This window comes from Epinephelus lanceolatus, chromosome 18 (assembly GCF_041903045.1).
Source record: "Epinephelus lanceolatus isolate andai-2023 chromosome 18, ASM4190304v1, whole genome shotgun sequence".
Taxonomy (NCBI): Eukaryota; Metazoa; Chordata; class Actinopteri; order Perciformes; family Serranidae; genus Epinephelus; species Epinephelus lanceolatus.
This window is the reverse complement of record NC_135751.1, coordinates 38,830,099-38,855,274: the sequence shown is the minus strand read 5'-3', so window position 1 is coordinate 38,855,274 and position 25,176 is coordinate 38,830,099. Positions and strand designations below refer to the sequence as shown.

Sequence of the window (25,176 nt, the reverse complement as noted above, 5' to 3'; positions counted from 1 at the left end):
AGGCAAGCTCAGGGGTTTAGTGTTGCTGGAGCCCACAGGAACGACGCTCTGTGACGCTTTTTTTCCTCCGAGTGGCGATTAAAAGTTGCCGGCAGTCGGCCCAGTGAATGAAGTTATTTTTTCTCAGACTCCAGCTGCTGTGAGAGGCAGCAAAACATCCTTTCATTTTATAGTTACAGTTTACTAATAAAACTCTCCACAGTATGAACAGTGGTTACATGAGCCTCAAAACCAGACACAACTCAGCCCTGAGCAGAGTGACCGTCCTCTACTGACCAATCAGACTGCAGTGTTCACAGCTCCACCTTTTAGTACCAGATCTGTGTGCTAGGTACCCCAACAGAGGGGGGACCAAACATGGGGACGCTAAGGAACGGTTCTGTTGGTACCATCCACAACTTTTCACTGTGGAAACGGGAAAGAAAACGTACCGAACTGAACTGAACTGCTTATGTCCTCCTTGCCTCTCAAACTAGAGTTACACCCTTTCATACAGCACAGTAATATTTACTTTCCCATAGCCTGTGTTAAGGTGCTGTAATACCAGCATTGTTGTCACTGGTCGATTTAGCATCAGTTTATCCACACGTGGGACGCCATTACATGTTTATCAGAGTTACAATTTTGTTATATCCTGAATCACTCTGCAATGCAAGAAAAAAATGAGGGTCATACAAGGTAACCAGGATCAGTTTGTGTGTGTGTGTGTGTGTGTGGTAACAATGACAATAAATGTGTTTCTGTAGTTATAACACAATATTTTTTATTATAAATATTTATTATAATAATTTTCACAGTTAGTGAGAGATGAGGTTGTTTTGTTTTTAGAAAGAAAGAGACTTAGTAAGTAAGTCACTCACAGCTCACATTAGGCAACACACTGGATCTGAACGGGAAAGTAAATACTGAACTCTGATTGGACGAAACAAGCCACCTCGCAAGTGCCCTCGCCTCTGATTGGTCCGGCGCACATACACCCATCTTTGTTACGTGATGACGTAACGGCCTCGCCTCCGTCTTTACTCCAACAGTTTGCCTTCGTCTCCGTGTGACAACGAGGGACACCTCTAACAAACCGTGTTATCGACATGTCTCTCGGAAAAGTTGCCCGCAGTTTGGTGAGACCGGCCCGGGGCGTCCTGCGGCCCTCCGCCGCGGCTCTGAACCGGAACTACGCCGCCGTGGCTGAAGCCAGAGCGGTGCTGGAGAGCGAGCTCGACGGTATCCGAGCGGCGGGGACGTGGAAAGCGGAGAGGATCATCACGTCAAAGCAGGGACCGCAGATCAACGTGGACGGCAGTCACAGCAGTGAGTGGTGGGGCTTTAAATACGTGGTGACAGGACGACTTTATGGTCCTTAAACGCACCATGACTGCAAAGCTGAGACTTTATGGTCCTTAAACGCACCATGGGTGTAAAGTAAAGATAAAAACATGTTAGTGGTCGTTTTTCAGTTGTTATCTTGATGTGAAACTCAAAGTAACTTCAGTCATGTAACTGGAGGACACACAGGCTCCCTAGTGTTTCCACTGACACCTGTCCACACATATAGCATGCAACTTTCATATTTTATAATCTAAACTTTAGTTTTGTGGCTAAAAGAAAATATTTTACATTGAATTCAGAGGTGAACACTGCAGCAGCTCGTCTTCATTGTGTTAGCTGTTCAGCCTGTGTTTACCTTTGCCAAAATGTGACTCTGCTGATTCATGAATGGCCGCTGGCTCCAGGCCATGACCCCTCACTGACTGTGCCATTCAGCCTCTGTCCCATGCATTGTTACTGTCTCTCTTTGTCTTCATATGTTGGTTTTATCCTCCTGAGACCTGACATTTTGTTTGGTGTGCATTTTTTAATTTCTCTGAGCTATTTGGGATCAGTAGGACCTGATAAGTATAAAAAACTAAACATTGTCAATAATAAAGTCCCAATGTCTTCAAATGAGCACTTTTTAATTAACAGTGTCTGAGCTTGTGGCTAAAATTGGTAAAGTTTGTATGTCATATGAAACTACAAACGTTTTTAATCATAAATAAACAAGTTTCAACCATAAAATGTGATCAGGTTTTGTCCACTTTTGTGTCAGGATCAGCTGCAGATGGACTTAGCAGAGATGGCTGCCATCTTGTTTTTACATGGATTAGTGTAAAGTGCTCTCACTGCCCACTAGATGGCACTAAAAAGTGTCCTTGAACAAGGACAACAGAACAAAGTTAAGCAGAATGAAATATTCTGGCATCGGTTAAAGCTTACCGGGCCAATCACAACCGTTTATTACTTTGGGGCGGGCACGTCATCAGAATAGGAGAGACAAGGAGTGGAGTGAATGCATTTCGTAAACAACCAACATGGCTACTGATTTTGAAACTGCGATGGTAAATGTGTTGAACGAACTGGAATGTACATTTTCTTTTAAAGCAGAACAAACGGCTGCACTGAAAGCTTTTATTGAAAAAAGGATGTGTTTGCCGTCCTTCCTACGGGGTTTGGTAAAAGTTTAATTTACCAACTGTCTCAGTTGATCGGGAAAAAGATGGGACTCAGTGAAAACCCAGTGGCTATTGTTGTTTCTCCGCTAGTTGCTCTCATGGAGGAGCAGGTCAGGTCAGAGACCAAGCTGGGAATCACAGCCATGCAACTCGGAGTCCACAGTGAGGAGGAAATCCGCAAAGACAGCAACACTCTTTCCCAGACATCATCACAGCTCATCTCTGCTGCACACTGCACTTGCTTGCTGGTCTGTTTGCAGTGGCGTTGTGCTAGCCTACGTCACACGTTTCATTTACTCTGATTGGTTCTCCGTCTTTACAATTGCATGAAGGGGCACTTTGAGTGACAGCTGTTGATACTGCCCCTCGGGAATAGAGGAAATGTACAGTCCGTGTCAAGACCCATTCGCATTTTGCGAATTGGGTCTGGCAACGCCAGACTAGTGAAACTTGCCTTTTTGCAAAACAAAAAGAAACGAGGAAAAAATATATATTAGGGGTAGGGGGAAAAAAATCGATACAACATAGTATCGTAATATTTTTGTGTGACAATGTCGTATTATCACACAGTGCCAAGTGTCAACTTTTTAATTCTATAAATGATTAATATTACAAATAAAAATTAAACTTTAGATAGTCTAGAATAATAATATCATTTGTTCTTTCATATATATATATATATATATATATATATATGTGTATATATGTGTATATATATGTGTATATATATGTATATATATATGTATGTGTGTGTGTGTGTGTGTGTGTGTATATATATATATATATATATATACATATATATATATATATATATATGTATACATATACATATATATATATATATATGTATATGTATGTATGTATATATATATATATATATATATATATATATATATATATATATATATATATATATATATAATGTATACACACACAAGCAAAAAATAGCAGGGTTTGTGTTGCTGACAGTGATTGTCGTCTCACTGATTTGAGCTGTGCAGTGACCTTTTCACCTTTGGGTTCCTGTTCTCTTTTTAAACTCCCCCCCTCTCTGTCAGGCATATTGAATTTCTGTGCCAACAACTACCTCGGACTGTCGAGCCATCCAGAGGTGGTGCAGGCGGGGATCGATGCTCTGAAGACATATGGTGCTGGATTGAGCTCTGTCAGATTCATCTGTGGCACACAGGTATGATGGGTAATTCACCACTTCATCAACACATTAAAGGGATACTTCAGATATTTTTAAGTGGGGTTGTATGAGGTACGTATCAATAGGCAGTGTTTTACAGACAGTAGATGTATGTTGGAACGGCCCCAGTTTAGAGAAGCAGGCTGGAGTAATGACATAGAAGCGAAGCAACATATTGCTGTGGAGGGGGGAGCAGCAAAAAAAATTAGCCAGCATCAGTTTTAGTGTATGCTGTATGGAGAATATTTTTGCTACCTTAAAAGGCAGTGAAAATATTCTAAATATTGTGTACACATAAACTGATGGCTAAAATATGTTTTGCTGCTGCCCCCCGTCCATAGCACTTCATTGCTTAGCTTCTGTGGTGGTACTCCTGCCTGCTTCCCCAAAATGGGGGCGTGCTGAGTGACATCTACTGTATGTAATAAACTGACTATGTGCCTCATACAACCCCACTTGGAAAGATCCAAATTGTCCCTTGAACACATGGATAACAACATATACGCAGCTGTAACGCAGCTAAATCTCCTGGATGTCATTCAGTTCACTCTGTTCACAGGATCTGCACAAAAACCTGGAGCAGAAGCTGGCAGAGTTTCATGAGAGGGAGGACTGCATCCTCTATGCTAGCTGCTTTGATGCTAACGCTGGACTGTTTGAGGTACGTCATGTTCACGCTCACACTACTTCAAACTGACTGGATTCAGAACAGAAAGGATTCTCCTGTTATGATCAGTAATGCATGATATTACTCTTAATCCAGGTTCTGTTGGGCCCAGATGACGCCGTGCTGTCTGACGAGCTAAACCACGCCTCCATCATCGATGGGATCCGTCTGTGTCGAGCGAAGAGGCTGCGCTACAAACACATGGACCTCAGTGATCTGGAGACCAAGCTCAAAGAGGCTCAGGTGTGTGAGGAGGAGGATGAGAAGAAGCAAATAGTATTACTGTGTATTTACTTAATGTTCAGGCTACTGACATAATGTCTAAAAAGTTAAAAATTTGCATATTTAAAGGGATAGTTTGGAGTTTTTGAAGTGGGGTTGTACGAGGTGCTTATCCATAATCAGTTACATACAGTAGATGTCAGTCGGCATGCCCCCAATCGAGGCAGTGGTAGACCAGCAGCTCCTGTTTTCAGCGATGTTAAATTACTGTTTTTGTCAGTGGAGTCTGGCTTTGAAGAGTTGTAGTTGTATTTGGGTGGAGGCAAAACCAAAATAGCAAGATATCCCTACAGCTGACAGAGAGAAAGCATGTCTTGTTTTGTAATGTTGGATGAACCAACCAGTTAAAATGATTCACCTCTCTAGTATCATGTGACGCAACCAAACCCAGTCCTTACTCAAGCTTGGTATTTCCTGGTTTTCAAGTCAAGTCAAGTCGAGGCATTTATTGGCACATGCACATTTAAAAACAAGTTCCCTGGATAAAGGAACAGCTTACTTTGCTAGTGTTGCTTTAACAATAAAACACATGATGTAAAAGACCCAAAATGTGAATACAGGATTATAAGAAAAAAAACAGCAGAGTTTTTCTGACCATCATAAGAGTGCAGCGATTCTCCCTTTTGTTTCGTCTCCTCTCCGCCTACTTGCAAGAGTCCAAAGACAAATAAAACAACACTTAAGAGACGACACAGTGTAGCTCACCTGCTGCTGCACTTTTTGTCCTGATGTTCCTTGATCATATTTAGATGAGCTCACCCAGGTCGGTGTCGTAGCGTGTCCATTACATGGTACATTAAACTTGATGACTGAGGTGACGGGGTCAGGTGAGGGTCACAGTATTGATTAGGCTGTATGCTCCACTGATCATCAGGACTCTGTTTTGTCTCCTCAGTCGTCTCGGATGCGCCTGGTAGTGACAGATGGCGTCTTCTCTATGGATGGAGACGTGGCTCCGTTACCAGGAATCTGCGACCTGGCTGAGCAGTACGGAGCCATGGTGTTTATAGATGAATGCCACGCCACCGGCTTCCTGGGGCCCCGAGGCAGGTGGGTAAAATCCTGAGTAACCCTGAAGTGCAACAGGTGCAATTCTTTTTTTTTCTCTTTTTGCTTTTTAATTCATGTTTTATTTTTCACAAACCATCAGAGGAACATGAAAAATCTGGTCTGTCCCATCGTGTAAAATTTGCATTAACTTTCACGTTATTATAACAAGATGATTATTTTATTTTGTAGAAATTTCGTCAAGCCCAGTAAAAATTAGTTGCTGTTTATGTGCCTCCGTGCTGGTGATAATCGTGGCCAGGGACATAATGTTTTGTGTTGTCTGTCCGTCCGTCGGATCGTTGAGCATAATATCTCAAGAACACCGTGAGGAAGTGTTGTCAAGTTTGGCACAAACGTTCACTTGGACTCAAAGATTAACTTATCAGATTTTAGTGGCCATAGCTCAAAGGTCAAGGTCACTTTGACCTTGTCTGTCCCATTCTTGTGAACGGGATATCTCAAAAACACCTTGAGGGAATTTCTTCAAGTTTGGCACAAACGTTCACTTGGACTCAAGATGAACTGATTAGAATTAGGTGGTCGAAGGTCAAGGTCACTGTGATCTCCAACACATTCTCACTCTGACTGCGTCACATATGGATGTTTGGTCATGGACCTTCCACACCCAGATTTGACGTGAAAGGTACTCTGTGTGCATTGGTTGTTGACGTTCTGGGATGCCGTGACAAGTTCTGCAGGAAATTTAACATTTACATACAGTCTCTTTCAAAATAAAAGCACTACATCAGTACAGCACTGTGAATTGACTTTTTTTTTTCCTTCAACAACAAATATTAGTGGTTATGATTTGCCAACACTCACACGTGGTCAGATTTAGGAAATAAGAACAGGGTGTGGCTTTATATTCTTTATATTCACGAACACCGCTCTCCTGGGTGACAGTCGGTGTTTGTTGGACCCATCCACCACCCCTCCCACTCGCCCAACTCGGTCTTTTGCCGCGTTAACTTTCACGTTCTTACCCAGCCACATTTCCCACTGACGCCTCCGAGCTCTGTTAAACTATAACAGCGACCGGCTGTGTATCATGCCAACGTTAAAATGGCAGCTTTTTTCATAGTGTCTGATGCTGCAGGTAGCTGCCCAAATGCCAGATTTCGACGACTTCGGAGTGAGACCAGATTGTGACCTCACGTCCATCTCATCTTGGTAAAGGCAGTATTTCAAGAAGGCCTGGAGGAAGTTTCCACAAATTTGGCAAAAACGTCCACTTGAACTCTGGTGGTTGAAGGTTACTCTGACCTTGAAAAAACCTGTTTTAGCCATAACTTAAGAATTTGCGTGCTAGTTATGACAAAATTCCACACAAATGTCTAAAAGGATATAATGATGAAGTGGTGACAATTTTGCATTTTGCATTCACTCGCAGCAGCTGCTCCTCTCTCATCTGAACAGCTCTGAACAGCTTGACTGATCATTTAGCCACTCCGCAAGTTACGATTTGTGGAAGCATACAGCTGCAAGGCAGTAATTCTGGTTTGTTGAAATCACCAGTAGGTGTCACTAACGTAAGAAAGTGTGCTCATCAGGGCTCTTGTAAAGTAAAGCTTTATGTCTTTCTATCATTATGAGGGTTTAAACTAACGGTGCCACTGTCTGTGATTTACAGAGGAACAGACGAGCTGCTGGGAGTGATGGACAGAGTTCACATTATAAACTCCACCCTGGGGAAAGCACTGGGAGGAGCTGCTGGTACGTCTCTGTCCAACCTGTGAGAAAGTGCTGTTATGGTACCAATACATAAAGCTTTCTCTGTCTTCATTTCTTCCTCCAGGTGGATACACAGTCGGTCCGAAGCCGCTCATTGACCTGCTGAGGCAGCGCTCGCGGCCGTACCTGTTCTCCAACTCCCTCCCCCCTCCTGTGGTGGGCTGTGCCACCCGGGCCGTGGAGCTGCTGCTCGCCTCCAACGAGATCTCTCAGAGCATGACGGCCAAAACCATGAGGTGCGTTTCATTAGGGGTTTGTGGGGGTTTTCTGCGTTTATGGTATTGAGAAAGTCAAGCTAAAGGACGTACTAGCTTCTCAGGGGGAAAAAACGTCTTGGGGGGTTTTATTTGAAGCTCACAAACTTTTTCTGAAAGTCAGTGTTTTTGTTCGCATATATTCAAACTTCTGAAATGTCTGCAACAAAACAAAAGCAGGGTTGTTGCTTCCCTTCTTGGTTATTTATTTTTTTAAGCTGCTAACATGAACTTTCCTCTGACAGTTATACACAGTACTGTGTTGTATTTAGGGTTAAATAGATAATACTTTTTTGTAATTTTACATATATTAATGCACATCATATGTGCTTATGGAAATAAAACATCAAACACTGAGGAGGAGAAACTGTGGCAACGTCTTTGTTTTGCTGTTGAACAGAAACAGAATGAGCTAATATTTATCCTGGCAGCAGTTATTCAGATATGTAGAGGAAAAAAAAGTTGTCTCACATCTTGAGTCGTAACCCTGCTCAGTAACACCCACATGCTGCCTCTAGGCCACATTATGTAACTGTGAGCTAAATCAGCACACTGATAATTGTTATTGAAAAAAGACTTTATGCCTCATCTTGAAGGATTTTGTGATTCAGTCCTGGTGAAACACGAACACGAGCAGGCAGCCAGATGTGTGTGAGAGCTTAGCTTGCTGGTTGATTTCAGGCCGTCACAAACAAGAAGTGTGTCAGGAATGTCACCTGTGGAGCTGTCAGCTGAAACAACATGATGTGTTCGGTGCATTCCCGCTCACGTTGCTGCTCCTTCTGTAACCATGAATATAATATTTGTGTCTCTGCTCTTCTCTCAGGTTCAGGAGCAAGATGACGCAGGCTGGCTTCACCATCGCAGGCTCGGCTCACCCCATCTGTCCTGTGATGCTGGGAGACGCACGGCTGGCCTCTGTGATGGCTGATGATATGCTGAAGCTTGGTGAGACGACCTGAGCCGCTGAGCTGATATACTTTATAAAGTGTGGCCCCTGTTGAATCTGTGACTGTGAAACTTTTGTCACATTTAATATGATCGTCTAACATTGTGACATGTTTAATAAGGAAAAGCAAAATAAGTCCTCTTTAATGAGAAGTCACACAGGTACAGTTTGGCACAGTGGATGTGATTGATCCACGTTGGTTGCCATAGAAACAGCTCCAGCCTCTGTTAACACGTCTCCTCCCTCCACAGGAATCTATGTGATCGGATTCTCCTACCCAGTCGTACCGAAGGGCAAAGCCAGGATCCGCGTTCAGATCTCAGCCGCCCACACAGACGAAGACATCGACCGCTGCGTCAACGCTTTCATCCAGACGGGCAGAAAACACGGAGTCGTCTCCTGAAGGCAACAGATGAGCAGGGATCAGGAAGACTCAGCTGCCAGTGTGTGAATCACTGAACAATGAAGCACTTGCTCGTACAGATTGTGCTCCCTGTTACTGACGACCTATGGATGATGGTGATGGAAATATTCTTTGCATTTGTAGGTCAGCGGAGGTTATTGTTATGTTTGTGTCTGCTCGGCTGAATAAAGCACTTTTGCTAACATGTTGCTGTGATTCTGTTTTAATTATTTTCCACAAAAAAAGTATATGAGGGAGAAAATATGTAGATACTTATAGTTTAGTTGTTCCTCCATTCAACAGATTATGGTTCCAATGATTGTAATCTTGATTTAGTAATGAAACTAGTGGCGTAGGGCGGCTGTGGTGAAGACTGTGCACAAAGATGGACGACATGTCTCCACTTCCTCCCACTGTACAAAAACGAAGCTAAAATATTCCAGATACGGCCGCTGCCATCTTGTGTTGGTGACATCATTTGGAGCCAGAAGCTGTACAGCATCACACATCCGTCTGACCAATTGTGAGCAGCACTATTGATGGTGACCACACCAACTGACACACACAGCTGTCAATCATGATGTCACACCCCCTTTTTTAAAGCATCAAATAACCAATTAAAACCAAACATACCAGAAGAATAAGGCACATCAATGTGATATGACTTAAACTGCAGCCAGCCACAAGGGAACCATGGAGATGTTTCGGCTTCACTTCTAGGGAGCTGTCATGTCGTCCATCTTTATATACAGTTGGTGTTTCTTAAAGTCAAGGATCCTTCCTTGGTAGGATGGTTCCTTCCAAGGACATAAGATCTCAGGAAACTTGTATTACAAGCTTGTGCAATCACGTTTTTATCATCTTAGGAAATATTTATTTTAAAATATTATTCATTTTAACTTTTAAAGACACAGACAATTGTACACACCTCCATGTCTTCACACCTGGGTCACTGCAGCAGCCTCTTTTCTTACCTGAATCAAAAATCTATTAATCGACTCCAGACTGTTCAGAACTCAGCTGCCAGTATACATGATCACATCACTCCAGTTTCAGCCTCTTTACTGGCTCCCAGTATGTTTTATGATAGATTTTAAGATGTTACTGATGACTTTTAAGGCTCTTCCTGGTCTCTAACCCAGCTAATTTTTTTTGTATTTTTTTTGCGAGCCATTTTGAGTTGTTCTTTTTTGCAGTAATTTTCCTTTTATGTGGCAGTGTTTTTTGTATTTTTTTGAGGTAATATTTCTTTTTTGCCATAATGTCTTTTTGTTGTAATTTTCCTTTTTTGTGGTATTTTTTTATTTATTTATTTATTTAATTTTTTTGCAGTATTTTTTGCGGTATTGATTCTTTTTTTTTTTTACCAGACGTGTTTCTTTTTTGAGTTTAGGTTTTTTTTTTTGTTTTTTTTTTGCAGCAGCAGCAGCAGTGGGGTTTTTTTTGCGATAATTTTTCTTTTTGCGGCAGTGTTTTTATGTGGTAATATTTCTTTTTTGCCATACTGTATTTTTTTTTTTTTTTTTTGTCATAAGGTTTTTTTTGTGGTAATGTTTATTTTTTTATTTATTTATTTTTTTTTACAGTGATAGGTCTTTTTTCAGCTATATCTCCAACCTCTCAGTGCCGTACACACCAGGACTTACTTTGAGGTCCTCGGGCAGACGCCTTTTTTTTGTCTATTCCAGAGGTCCAGCTGAAAACTAAAAGGGACAGAGTGTTTCCTATCTGGAACAATCAGGTCGGCCGAGGCAGAGATCTCTTTAAGTCCCTTCTTAACACACATTTTTATCAGAGAGCCTTTAATGATTTTACTTGAGTGTTTAGTTCATTTAATCAGTTCTTTTAAAAGTTAATTTCAAGTCTTGTCTGTTTTAATTATTGACATGTAAAGCACTTTGTAACTCTGTTTTAAACAGCACTTTATAAATTATAATTATTACAAAAAAATAATTATCTTGATGTAAGTCATCAACTGATATCTGCTGATTCCAAGTTTAACCCCATTCATCTGTGGTGTCTCCTCTTTAAACACGTCTGGAGAGGGAAACATCTGGACGTTAAGAAAATAAAATGACGTAGAAACCTCTAAAACTGACCCAGTTATATATTATTTTACTGTCGACTCACTGTATATACAGAGTAAAGAGGGCTCCTTCAAAACAGTCTTCAATCTGTGTATATTAATGTGTCTGTGATCACAGTTTGCACTTCAGTTTGTATTCCTGCTCCTTTGTGTCTCATATCTGCTGCTCCACATGCTGCTGCTTCCTCCTCCTGTTGTCTTTTTCGCGCCACCAGTGCTCACAAGCCCCACCTTCAAACCGAAACCACGCCCCCGCAAAGCCGCTGTGACCAATAGTAGCGGGTGGTATCTTCTTCTAGCCAATCAGAGCACAGCAGAGGGGCGGTGCGAGAATCGTTTCGCGGGAAACAGACAGGAAAGAGTTCAGTTTTTGCCGCGGAGCAGAGACCGTGAGCAGCTTTTGTCTCCGGTAGTTTAACGTCCACCGTATCTGACCTTATACTCTCTGTAGTCTGAGCTCCGGTTCGTCCCGTGTTGATCACCGAGCTGCTGCAGGATGTCTGGCTTCGACGACCCGGGAGTTTATTACAGTGACAGCTTCGGAGGAGGAGGAGGAGAGGGAGCAGGAGGAGATGAAGGAGGACAGAAGAGGGTCCACATCAAGAAGCGGTTCAGGGAGTTCCTCCGGCAGTTCAGGGTCGGGACCGACCGGACCGGCTTCACCTACAAATACAGGTCCGTTCATAACCATCACACACCTGTAGGTAACAGAGTCTGGTGTGTAAAGCGAGTGCTGAGCCGTATGACTCTACTGTTAGACACAGTCCAACATGTGGCGTTAGATTTACTCACCGTGAGGAGCATAGTGTTAACGTTACACAGTCTGATGTGGGAGATGTCTAATGTCTGGAAAAATGACCCTGCTGATGTCATCAAAGTCCTCTAAATGTGGGCTTGTGACTTGAAAACTAACAGACAGCTAATGAAGGATTGGGTTGCAGGGGGGTCATTGAGTTGCATCATGGGAAATGTAGGACCCAGCATCTCTGGAGCATGGTATGTTTAGTCAAGCAGCAAGCTTTGTGGCTGGAATATGAGGCCATGGAAGTGACAAAAACTGCAGTTAATTGAACGTGTAATTTAAAATGTTAGGCTGAAGCTACAGTATCTGTAACAATGTTGTTGTTTTTATGGTAATATTTATTTATTTTTTGTGGGAATGTTTCTTCTTCTTCGTGTTATTTTTATTTATTTATTTATTTATAAATAAAAAACTTTTGTTGTGGCAATGTTTTATTTTGTGGTACAGTTTTTGGCAATTTTTTTCCAGTATTGATTCTTTCTTCTTTTTATGCAGTAATGGTATATATTTATTTTTATTTATTTATTTTTTTCTGGTAACGTATCTAATTTTTTTTGCAGTCACTTTTCTTTTTTGTGGCAGTTTGTTTTTGTAATTTTTTTCATGTTAATACTTTTTGCGGTATTGATTCTTTTTTTTTAGCAGAGGTGTTTCTTATTTATGTTTTCATATATATGCGATAATTTTTGTTTTTGCGGCAGTGTTTTTTTTTTTAGATAATTTTTGTTTTTGCGGAAATGTTTTTTTTATTGCGATAATTTTTCTTTTTGCGGAAATGTTTTTTTGCGATACTTTTTGTTTTTGCGGCAGTGTTTTTTTTTTTTTAGATAATTTTTGTTTTTGCGGCAGTGTTTTTTTTTTTTGTGATAATTTTTCTTTTTGCGGCAGTGTTTGGTTTTTTTTTGCAATAGTTTTTCTTTTTGTGGAAGTGTGTTTTGTGGTAATATTTCTTTTTTGCTATGCTGTCTTTTTTTGTCGTAAGGTTTATTTTTTGCGGTAATGTTTCTTTTTTTTTTTTTTACGATGATGGTTCTTTTTGCAGTAATGTTTGTTTTTTTGTTAATTTTTCTTTCTCATGTCTTTTTTGTTGTAAGGTTTCTTTTTCCTTTTTTTTTTGTTGTGTAGGCAGAGAGTGTCATTCAACACATTCATTTTTTTATTTACACGACAATACACGCAAACTTTTATTTGATCAGACTTCATAGCTGCTGTTCTTTTTGTTCTGGGGTATGACAGCTTTAGTTTTATAAGACCATGTAATAACATTTATTGTCTTCTTATTTTAATCAGAGATGACCTGAAGAGACACTACACCCTGGGGGAGTACTGGGTGGAGGTGGAGATGGAGGACCTCGCCAGTTTTGATGAGGATCTGTCAGACTGTCTCTACAAGCTGCCGTCTGAGAACCTGCCACTGGTCAGTCTCAAACTAAAATACTATGATAACTTTAAAATGACTGGTGAGCCAGTTTCACGCAGCCATAGTTACAGTGATTTCTTTCCTCTAACTCTCTGCTCTACGTTACAGCTTGAGGAGGCTGCGAAGGAGGTGGCCGACGAGGTGACTCGTCCCCGTCCTGCAGGGGAGGAGACGGTCCAGGACATCCAGGTCATGCTGAAGAGTGACGCACATCACGCTTCCATCCGTGGCCTCAAGGTACAAACACACTCCTTTTTATATCTCTCATTCTCATGTTTCTCATCGACCGTTTGGTGACATCATGTCGTTCCCCTCCTCCTGCAGTCCGAGCAGGTGTCTCGTCTGGTGAAGATCCACGGCATCATCATCTCAGCCACAGCAGTGAGGGCGAAGGCTACCAAAGTGTGTCTGCAGTGTCGTGGCTGCCGCAACATCATCAGCAACATCCCTCTGCCCCCGGGCCTGCAGGGATACGCTCTGCCACGCAAGTGCAACACGTGAGTGTGAACGTCTGGATCAAGAAGGCAACAGGAATGACTGACGTGAGCATTTCAAAACAAACATCTTCCCATTCAACAACTTTTCTCTCTTCTCAGTGAGAATGTTGGAAGAGTGAAGTGTCCCGTCGACCCCTACTTCATCATCCCAGACCGCTGTGTTTGCGTCGACTTCCAGACTCTGCGCCTGCAGGAGTCTCCAGACGCGGTGCCTCACGGAGAGATGCCCCGTCACCTGCAGCTCTACTGTGACCGGTACGGAGCAAACTCTCAGGCATTGGTCCATCCACAGAGTTAGAAACATAAAGCATTGTTAGTTCAAACTTGTTTCATCTGCTCCTCCTTTCTCAGGTATCTGTGTGACCGTGTGGTCCCAGGCAACAGAGTGACCATCATGGGTATCTACTCCATCAAGAAGATGGCTGCTGCGAAGACCAAAGGCAAAGAGAAAAGCGCTGGTGTGGGGATCCGTGCGTCCTACCTGCGGGTGGTCGGCATCCAGATGGACACAGAGGGTGCAGGTAAACATTAAAACACTCATCTGTTAGTGTAATGAATGCATTTCCTTTCTGTGGACGGAGGAGTTGGATGTTGATGTTTTTTGTCTTCCAGGTCGTGGTGCGACTGGATCAGTCTCTCCACAGGAAGAGGAGGAGCTGAGAGCACTTGCTGCCACTCCTAACATCTACACCTCTCTGGCCAGCTCTGTCGCTCCCTCCATCTACGGCAGTGATGATCTGAAGAAGGCCATCACCTGTCTGCTGTTCGGAGGGTCGAGGAAGAGGTGAGGCTCACACATGTACTCCAGAGCAGTGAAGTGTAAACCCTCTCCTCACACGTTTAGTGACGCTTCCTGTTCTTTCAGGCTGCCTGACGGTCTGACTCGTAGGGGCGACATCAACCTGTTGATGCTGGGAGATCCGGGTACAGCCAAGTCTCAGCTGCTCAAGTTTGTGGAGAGATGTTCACCTATTGGGGTAAATATCCAGCCTCCCATGGCAACTCAATATTATCTTTTCTTGTGGCTTGTAAATAGCAACCTGGTCTCACTGCGAAGTCATCGATAATCAGCCATTGAACAGTGACTTCCAGCGTCAGACACTGACATGGATGGGTCGAACAAACACTGATTTTCACTTGGGAGAGCGGTGTATTTCCTGTAAAAACTAAGTATAATTTAAAGGAAGACCATGCACGCGGCGTCCCAGAAAGTTCGTGACCAAGGTCGCAGTGAGACTGTGTTGTAACTTGACCCTCTGATGCTGAGCCGTCTCCGTGTGTCTCCAGGTTTATACCTCAGGTAAAGGCAGCAGTGCAGCCGGTCTGACCGCCTCTGTGCTGAGGGACCCCAACACTCGTGGGTTCATCATGGAGGGCGGAGCCATGGTGCTGGCCGACGGAGGAGTCGTGTGCATCGATGAGTTTGACAAGGTAAAAACCATCTCATATAGCAGCAGGACGTTAACTTTATCTGTCCCCGGATTAAAGACAAACTACTTGTGTTGTTCAGATGAGAGAAGACGACAGAGTGGCCATCCATGAAGCCATGGAGCAGCAGACCATCTCCATCGCCAAGGTATTTACTGACCTCACATCACAGTTTCCTCTCTGCACTGAGTGGATCACAGGCCGAACTAACATCCTGACTCCTCCCAGGCCGGCATCACCACCACCCTCAACTCCCGCTGCTCCGTGCTCGCTGCTGCTAACTCCGTGTTCGGTCGCTGGGACGACACAAAGGGGGAGGACAACATCGACTTCATGCCCACCATCCTGTCCCGTTTCGACATGATCTTCATCATCAAGGATCAGCACGACCAGCAGAGAGACATGGTGAGGAGACAAACGTGACAGAGGACGCTGCTTCTAAAGCCGGATTTGTACTCGTGCAAATCCTTTAAATCGTGAACATTTATATTGAGTTTAATGTGTTCTTTAATACTTGTGTGTTTGTAGACACTGGCTCGTCACGTGATGAACGTCCACCTGAGCGCTCAGACACAGACCGAAGGCGTCGAGGGCGAGATCCCGCTCGCCACCTTCAAGAAATACATCGCCTACTCCAGAACGTGAGTCTCTAAATTAGTGTTTGTTGCACATTTTCTTCCACTCATGATGAAATAACTCTCTGCTCTTACTGGACTCAATAACATGATTTGGTGTGAATGTTTGCTCGCAGGAAATGCGGACCTCGGCTCTCTGCTGCGGCTGCGGAGAAGCTGAAGAACAGATACGTGGTGATGAGGAGCGGCGCCCGAGAGCACGAGAGAGAGACTGACAAGAGACCCTCCATCCCCATCACTGTCAGGTAGGTTTAACATGCTGCTGTTCAAATCCACTCATCAGTGATGATCCTTTAAACTCCACCTGTTGATGCGTCAGTGCTCCTCAGTCATCGTGTATGTTTTGTTATGTCTTCAGGCAGCTGGAGGCAGTGGTGCGTATCGCAGAGTCTCTGGCCAAGATGAAGCTGCAGGCCGTGGCAGGAGAGGAGGAGGTCGACGAGGCTCTCAGACTCTTCCAGGTGTCCACACTGGACGCTGCGCTGTCCGGCAGCCTCTCAGGTGTGTTTTGGTTTCGTACTTGTGACTATTATTATAACACGTGGATCTTCAGGAGTGTAAGGACACAAGTCATGGTTCAGTGGAAGGAAAACGCATAAGGATGTTTGAGTTTTACAATACCTAGGAGAGACCACGCAGGGCCTACATGCATCTAGAAATCAGCCTGTTTGTAGTCAGAATGCAAATTTGACCAAAGCCAAGATAAACACTGGCAGTTCAATTTATGAAAAAATACTACATATGATTGTGTAAAATAAGTTTAAAACACTTAATAAACACATTTAGAACGTGACAGGTGGTGTTTTTGATGCCTGAGTTTACCTGACGGATCTGTAGGGTGACATCTTGTCTTTTTAACTGGACACACTATAATAGCCTTTTGTTTTCTGAACGTCTCTCTGACCTCGTTCTGTCTCCAGGAGTGGAGGGCTTCACGTCTCAGGAGGACCAGGAGATGATCTCGCGCGTTGAGAAGCAGCTGAAGAGACGTTTTGCCATCGGCTCCCAGGTGTCCGAGCACAGCATCGTCCAGGACTTCACCAAACAGGTCAGTGTGACAATATCATGAAGGGAAATGGTTATACATATAGAATGATGTGAAACAAGACTCAAATGAAAACTTCCACTGAGGAAATGTTGACTGAAACTAATCAAAAAAAGACTAAAATGTGACTTTAAATTACAAATTTAAATCTCTACACACATCACCATGCTGAATGGTTTGCTTCCTGCAATTATAATCCAATTAATCATATTTCCACACGTGTTACGTGTTTGTTTGGCTGGAAAAAATGCCCTCCAATACATGATTAGAGAAAAGTAAAATCAGACATTGACTGAGGAAGTTACTGCGAGGTATTAGTACATCACACAATCAAATCATGACTGAAAAACACTACTTTAATCAAATACTGGTCAAATTGTGTGCACAACAGAAACAGTGTAAAGAGTATAATGCTCTTGGTTTTCCAGTCAAACCCAATTTATGTAACTCCAAGGCTGCTCAGGGACCCTAGGATGCAGACATATTTAAATACACCAGTTTGAAAAATGGCAATGTTCCTTTTTCCCTCGCTAAAAGTTAGCCTAACTTTGGAGCAGTGTTGCCAAGTCCGCTTATTATAAGCGACTTTGGGCTTGTTTTTCTGTAAATTCGCTTACAAATATTGGTAGTTGCGGGTCACATGTTTTTTTTTGGGCTTGTTTCTAAAGCGAAGTTGCTTATTTGGGCTTGTTCCCAGCTCCATAATAAGTTGTCAAGCAGATATTTTCGACATGTTGTTTAAACGTAGGATAGTTTGTCTTGCCTGTTCCCTCTGTCCCTCCCCTTTCCCCATACACACAGGAGACAGCAGAGTTTTTCCCACCTGCATCCTGCTTCTAATTGGCTCTGACCCTGATGGCAACGAGTACTAGCCAATCAGAGGCAGAGCAGGGTAATGTGTTTTTTCTGGTTAGGAAAACGTCAGTCCTGTAACTAAAAGAAAAAAGTTAGATGAGTGCATAAAAAGCAATGATAAATAAAGAATTTGTGAATTCAGGATGATATTTATTTGTGTGTGCAAATTTAAATTATCACAGGTTTACTGTGTATATAATGTACTTGGTACATGAGTCTATATTTGATATCCCATCTGTTTTCTAATGTTAAATAATGTTAAAAGGTAGTTTAACTCCCTCTTGTGGTCATTGTCCTGAAGCTCAGGGGGGAGAAAAATAAATAAACTGTGTACCGTGGGTACAGTTTTGCAAAACTGCACACAGTTTACTTATCTGTCCACATGGATGTAAATTGACAATCTGTACCCACAGTTTAAAATCCATCCCCATGGATTGTAAAACCATGCACACAGTTTATTTAATTTTCTCTCCCTGGAACCTAGGGGGGCTCCGTAGAAAAAGTCGCTTGTTTTGGGCTTGTTTTCACAGGCCTGGTTACTTATTTGTCTCGCGAGATCTGGCAACACTGCTTTGGAGCGTTATTTGGCCCCGTTTCCAACCAGATATCCTGACATGGTGGATGCCAGTGGTCCTCTAGTTTAATATGAGAACTGTGTTTTCACTGTAGATTTCTTCCTAAAAATGAGTCTGCCTCTCTTCTCACTTTCAGCTTCGCCTGTCACACCCGTTTTGTTGTATAATGCCTCTCTGCTCCTTTTACTTTCCTGCTCTCACCGTACGTGGCTCCTCTTTGGAGCTCCTGAGCTTTGGTCCGCCATTCTGACTTGGCTAATCAAGCTGAGTCCACCTCACATGTTTACATTAGTGGGCTTATATAACTTGTATTGTCAGTGTTACAAGTCAGTAAGTAAATTGGGTAACACTTTACATGAAGGTATCTACATAAGAGTGATATAACAGTGTCATAACTATGACATGAACCTGTCATGAACATTATGTACATGTCATAAACGTTTATGAGTTGACATTGTTTGGGATGTCCTTATAATGACAACTTGACATTGATCAAAGTGACATTACCAGAAGTTGTCTTTGTCATGACAATAATAATCATTATGTCAACTTGTCATAAACACACAAAGAGGTGCATTTCTTGTCAATGTCAGTTAGTGTCATCCTGGTTAATGTCAAGTTGTCATAATAAGGACATTCCAAACAAATCTAATGTCAACTTGTCATGACAAAGACAACTTCTGGTAATGTCACTTTGATTAATGTCAAGTTGTCATAATCAAGACAACCCAAACAATGTCAACTTGTCATTACAAAAACTAAATGGCACTATGACAGCAGTCATAAACGTTTATGACATGTACATAATGTTCATGACAGGTTCATGTCATAGTTATGACACTGTTATATCACTCTTACGTAGATACCTTCAAGTAAAATGCTACCAAAAATTGTCCTACTTGATCCAATTTCAAGGTCAAGCATTAGACCTTGTCATGGCCCCTCCTCTCTGGCTGGGGTCATCTCTAACCTTTGACACCAGCCCACCACCATGGGTTGGCACCATGTTACCACCAAATAAGCGGAGCCGCTAGCTAGCTTCAAGCTGACCTGGTGCAGAGCAGCCAAGCCTAATTAACCAGTGTAGCATACAGCGTAGTGCTGCTGTTCAGCTAGACATGTTCTCAGGAGGTTAACCAGCGATATCCTGCGTTAAAACAACTACAATTTTAGGTAGGGGCTTAAAAAGAAATGAACACAGATTAGTTCCTGATCATTTGTGATAAGTGCTTTTAATGACCTGTGGGCGTTCAGTCCGAGAGTGAAAAGAGGAAGACTACTGTTTCCTACTCACAGAAAGAAATGTGTAGATCTGCAACATGGCTTATTTAAGTTTCACCTCAGGCAAGATGAGACAGGTTATTTGTGCAGCACACAAAGGCAACATAGAAAATGAAAACCAGTTTAGAGAAGGAAAACTAGACCAAAGTAAGAGTTTTTTTTTTCTCGGAGTAACCTCTGTGTGTTCTCCCGTTTGTTCCACTGTACAGAAATACCCAGAGCACGCCATCTACAAAGTCCTGCACCTGATGCTGAGGAGGGGCGAGCTGCAGCACCGCATGCAGAGGAAGGTTCTCTACAGAGTCAAGTAGAAAAAGAACTGAGCTCTCACACGTTGTTGTTTATGTAAATAGTTTGTGCCTGTTTGTTTGTGTCGCTCTGCATCGCAGAATAATTCCTGATCTCAGCCCCGGTGAAAAGTGACGGAGCTGATTCAGTTTGGTTTTAAGGCACCAACAGTCTGATCAAAGTAAAACAGTGAAAAATGTCACATTAAGATGTTAAAAAATAAAGTATTTGAAGTCACTCTGGTTCAAATTCTGATTTTATTCAACAGAAATCATAAAAAATAGACAGTATATGATTGTTTTCATGAACTTTATACAAATGACGAGTAGAAAAAATCTGTTCCAGCTGATTTGATGGTTTATAGATTTCACGAGTTGCATGAAGCGTTATTAAAGTTATTAAAGTGCCGTGTGTGCGTATAAATGTAAAGGCAAAGTCTACATGGCGTACAGTCCCATCCCAATAGTGGTCAGAGCCACACACACTCCCACGGTGATCCTCATGACGGGTGAAGATGGGAACATGGTGGCTTTGACGGCGCTGCTCTCTGATTGGTCCGCTGCTGTTGTGACACTCAACATTTTCTGCAAGTCATCAAAAACCTGCAGGAACAGACATAAAATCTCAGATTGTGTCGACACATTCACTTCCTGTTTTTACCAGTTTCACTGTTACTTAAAGATATTCTGGATGTCACCATCGGGCACAGCCACTGTCAGTCATCTCTCTGATTCTGCTGTTCTCACCTGGATGTTGAGCTCGAAGGCGGCGACGGCCTCCTCCAGCACCGCCGCCCTCTCCTGCTCTGTCAGCTCGATGCTGTTCATGCGGCCCCTGTACAGCTGCTTGAAGCGGTGTGGGCTGCTCACGCCGGGGAAGGAGAAGAACGAAAGCCCCTCTTTGCTGCTCAGCCCCAGAGACTTCTGGGTGATCTTCCCCAGCACCTGACCTCCTGATAGGTCGCCGAGGTATCGAGTGTAGGCGTGAGCCACCAGCAGCTCTGGGCTCTCTCTGCCAATCTGAAAAAAAACAGAACAGGTTCAGATGTTACTCAGCAACAGGGGAATCCTCTGGACCCAGGTGTTCAGAAGTAACCTGACTGGGCTTTGGCAGGGACGTAAATACAGACAGTGCGGGCAGAGCACTTGCACTGGGGAACATGGGGGTGGGGGGGCCACCTTGGAACTACATCTGTGTTCAAAGAAGAACTCACATTAAATTTAAAAAGGTGCCATTTACTATAGGCTATATACTATGTATATAAAGCACTTCAATTAAATGAATGAAGTCTCTATTTCATCACGTGACAAGATGACACAATACAGGAGCCAATTAAGGTGCAAAAATGGTGATGTGTGTGTGTGTGGGTCTTATAACTGGTAAACTATGAAACAACTTTTAATATGACCTCCTTTTACATGAAAAATAAGCAGTAAGTAAAAAGCCTTTTTGCTGTATATGATGCATCATAATTCCCTCTCTAATATCTATTTCAACATTGAAACTACATTTAATTCTGATGATTAACAAGGTTAACAAAATTCTCAGGCTGCAGTCAGCCTCGCATGTTTACATCAGCGGGTTTATGAGTTGTCCGCATCGCACACCTGACCCCTGCTGTCACATGGACTGAACCATTTCATCATTTCACAGAACCTGCAGTTCAATGTTGAGGTTTCAGAAAGATCTGTTTCAACGTTTGAACAATTTTGAAGCAACGTTTAAAGTTTATGGAACAACCTTGAAACAACATTGTAAAATCAATGCTGATTCATCTTTCAGAATCAAAACATAATTCAACAGTGAATAAACAATGCAACGCCAGCTGGGTTGATCCAGATCAAAACCAACACTGAATTATGCGATCAATACTTTTATTCTTTTAAACAACTTATTTTCAAGATTTGATCCAATCTGAAATCCGATCACATTATTTAAATATTATAAATGAGTAGGTATATGGGGGGAAATTAATACAGCATAGTATCGTGATATTTTGTGTGGCAATATTAACTTGTCAACTTTTGTATCATACAAATACAAATTAAACGTTTGGTAGCCTACTGGAATAATAAAATCATGTTTTCAGTCGCCAGATAAATTTTTCCTGCGATAAAAATGACGGAAGTGACACAAACAGACTTAAAACTTTATCTTAATTACGGCTGTCAGTCGGTTAAAGTATTTAATCTTGCTTAATCACATGATTGTCCACGGTTAACTCATGATTAATCGCACATTTTTTACCTGTTCTAAATGAACCTTAAAGGGATATTCTTTATGTTTTTAATATCCTTATCAACATGTGAGTGAACAAAGATACTTTAACACAATGTAGTGTCCAACTTTACACTTAAAGTTAAAGGTAAAGGTTATCTAAAAATCCTGCACTCTGGCAGTAACTCAGTTCACATCGACAGTAAATGCAAAAACTTTGGTCTTGCCGAGAGAATCATGTGGCGGACGACGCCTTCCTTTATCTGTGTCTGCTCACAGAGGTTTGTGTTTGCTTGCCATTCATAAATTTACAGCCGCATTGCTTCCTGATCTCCCACTCGGGTGGACTGAGGGTTGTAATTATAGACGGTACGTGCGTTAATCGTGCGTCAAAAAAGTTTGTAGCGTTGAAAGGAGTTCTGTTTAACTCGTTATTAACGTGTTAACATTGGTAGCCCTGATCTTAACAGATACAACAGATGTTGATAAAGTTTTTTGCAAGTTAAATAAGGTAAGAAATTGCACTGTATGTTTTGGCAATACTCAGCAAAACATTTAAATCATGATGATATTGTATCGTAACTTGAGTATCGTTATAGTATCGTATCGCGGCTGAGGATTAACGGAGGTGCCTCCTCTTCACTCACCTGTCGTAGTCTCTGTTGGTATCTGTGTGTGGCTGCGGGAACAATCACCCTCTTCCTCCACTCCGAGCCGAAAAAATGCTCCAGATCTCTTTCGAGCGACTCCAGACGGGCGAGCTCCTGAGGGAAGTAGATCGGGGCCACGGCTGGATGGGAGCAGTTCCTGTCCAGCTCCTCCTCCAGCGCCTTGTAGATCTCGTAGAGGGAACACAGCAGCACCTGAAACAGGAACAGAGAGATACAGGTCAACATCCAGAGAGTGTGACCTTTGTGTCAGCCCACACATGTGTTCATATGCCAGTGTGTGCAGTTTACCTTGTACTGCGGCAGCGTGATCTGACCCTTCTGGTAGCTCAACATCAGCTGTGTGTTCTCAGCTCTGATGTGGTTGGTCTTAGTGGCTGCTTTGATCTGCTCTGATAAATCACTGACAGGAGAAAGACACAGTTATTAAAGGAACTTTTACAGCATAAAAATAAAAGTTTGGTTTGATCAAAGTGTCTTCATACCTGCCGACGTCCCCTGTGTCTTCTTTCCTGGCGCTCTTCATGTTCTCCATCTGTGCAGACTGTAACAAAAGGCTGATTAAGATAGAAACTGAAGTCTTCTCTCCTTCGTCAGCAGGTCGGTCCTCCTCCTGTGAGTTATCGGTCCTCTGTGTCCTCCTCACGGCTCCGTCCTCTTTTATACCGCCCTGCTGTGCTGCAGCTGCTGAGTCAAAGGGGAAGTGTGACTGCTGACTCTCGTCACACCACAACACTGCTGAGGCCTAAACATGACACAGCAGGCATGTGAGGGGAAATCTGAAAACATGACAAGGCAGAAACCAAAAGCTCAGTTTAAGGCTGCTGTTTGTGCTGATGCTGAGGGAGGAACAGGGGTTAGTCAGCACACTTTTCCCTCTCTGATGTATTTCTCTGGTACAAGTCATGTTAGAATAATCTAACAAAGGTTAAAGTCTCAGCTATAAATGAACATGTTAGTTTGTGACAATCGGCCCGTCAGGTCAGGTCAGTTGGTACAGTGTTAAAAAGCTAAAGTTACAAGAAAATAAAACAACCAACACAAACTATTTGAACATTTGATTCAAACAAGAACCAGAAAACATGAACATTTAACAGAATATCCAACACATTCTCACTCCGACCTCATCACATATCAACGTTTGGTCATCGACTTTCAACGTCTACATGTGACGTGAGAGGTACCCAGGTGGGTTGGTTGTTGACGCTCTGGGACACAGTGTCAACTTCTGTCTGTAATGTTGTGCTCACACTGGGCGCAAATAAAACAATTTGCGCGACACAGTTACACGTAAAGTCAAGGTAAAGATGCGATTAGATGTGAATCCCTGCTGGCCGATATGTTGGACGCAATGGACATAATGGACATGACGAAAAAGACACGAAATACGTGAATTCAGCAGCGCAAATGAAGCGAGTAGCGCAATTTTGTGTCATACACTTATTTGTAAGAGTTTAAAAAACTGAACTTCAGCAACCCATTCGCGCCACGATCGCCAATGACACAACATAATGTTGTGTTCACACTGGGCGCAAATAAAACAATTTGCAGGAGTCAATTACATGTGAAGTCAATGTAAAGACACGATTAGACGCACATTTCCCCCAGGTGGCACGCTTGGCATGTTGGACACAATGGACGCAATGCAAATGATGCGAAACACGCAAATGAAGGGAGTAGTGTGAATTTGTGTCACATCCTTATTCGTGACAGTTGAAAATCTGAACACCATCAACCAATTTGCACCCTGATAGCCAATCAGCATTGAGATCCTTCAGGGACGTACGTAGTGAGGACGTACCGTCAGAAGTTCATGAATCGATTCAGTGATTTCACGCGTGTATGAAGTGTGTCAACACAAAATATTCTAGCTTTCAAACTCAGGCGAGTAATGTGATGCGAAAATTCACATCAGGTTTGGTGTGAATGAAACATATAAGACAATTAGTGCGAGTCATATCCAGGTAAAGTCAATGTAGAGAGGCGATAAGATGCGAATTCCCACCGAGCAGCACAATGGACGGAATGGACCCATTGGAAGCGATGCAAATTACGCAAAAAAATGTGAACACGTGGCGCAATTAAAAAATTCAAACTTCAGTGACCAATTTGTGCCACAAAAGCCAATCAACGTTGAGATGCAGTGAAGACGTACTGGTGGAAGTTCATTCATTGATTCAGTGATTTCGTGCCCGTATGAAGCAAGTCAACACAAAATATTCATTCAAACTTGTGCAAATAATGCAACATGAAAATTCGCGTCATGCTTGGTGTGAATACAACTAGGGATGTCCCGATCACATTTTTTTTGCATCCGATCCAATACCAAGTCCTTTATTTTGAAACCGAGTCCAATACCGAG

At 42.6% G+C, this 25,176-nt stretch overlaps 3 protein-coding genes across 3 annotated transcripts; 2 read left to right on the top strand and 1 right to left on the bottom strand.

The window, feature by feature from the left end:
* Positions 1–1,000: 1,000 nt before the first annotated feature.
* gcat (glycine C-acetyltransferase) lies at positions 1,001–9,222 on the top strand. Its single transcript, XM_033643859.2, has 9 exons — positions 1,001–1,308; positions 3,548–3,678; positions 4,241–4,342; positions 4,445–4,591; positions 5,526–5,680; positions 7,311–7,393; positions 7,476–7,647; positions 8,492–8,613; positions 8,866–9,222. The coding sequence occupies exons 1-9, from the start codon at positions 1,089–1,091 to the stop codon at positions 9,015–9,017; spliced, it is 1,284 nt and encodes a 427-aa protein (XP_033499750.1). The 5' UTR covers positions 1,001–1,088; the 3' UTR covers positions 9,018–9,222.
* A 2,238-nt stretch (positions 9,223–11,460) lies between these two features.
* mcm5 (minichromosome maintenance complex component 5) lies at positions 11,461–20,166 on the top strand. The gene is made up of 16 exons (XM_033645633.2): positions 11,461–11,778; positions 13,196–13,322; positions 13,434–13,562; positions 13,650–13,822; positions 13,922–14,077; positions 14,174–14,343; positions 14,435–14,606; positions 14,688–14,799; positions 15,110–15,253; positions 15,333–15,398; positions 15,479–15,655; positions 15,779–15,891; positions 16,002–16,130; positions 16,244–16,386; positions 16,806–16,933; positions 19,851–20,166. Exons 1-16 carry the CDS (start codon positions 11,600–11,602, stop codon positions 19,950–19,952), a joined length of 2,220 nt encoding a protein of 739 aa, XP_033501524.1. The 5' UTR covers positions 11,461–11,599; the 3' UTR covers positions 19,953–20,166.
* A 1-nt stretch (position 20,167) lies between these two features.
* hmox1a (heme oxygenase 1a) lies at positions 20,168–23,466 on the bottom strand. The gene is made up of 5 exons (XM_033645634.2): positions 23,300–23,466; positions 23,106–23,217; positions 22,794–23,009; positions 20,676–20,948; positions 20,168–20,531 (listed from the first exon to the last, which is right to left on the bottom strand). Exons 1-5 carry the CDS (start codon positions 23,347–23,349, stop codon positions 20,367–20,369), a joined length of 816 nt encoding a protein of 271 aa, XP_033501525.1. The 5' UTR covers positions 23,350–23,466; the 3' UTR covers positions 20,168–20,366.
* Positions 23,467–25,176: the final 1,710 nt, after the last annotated feature.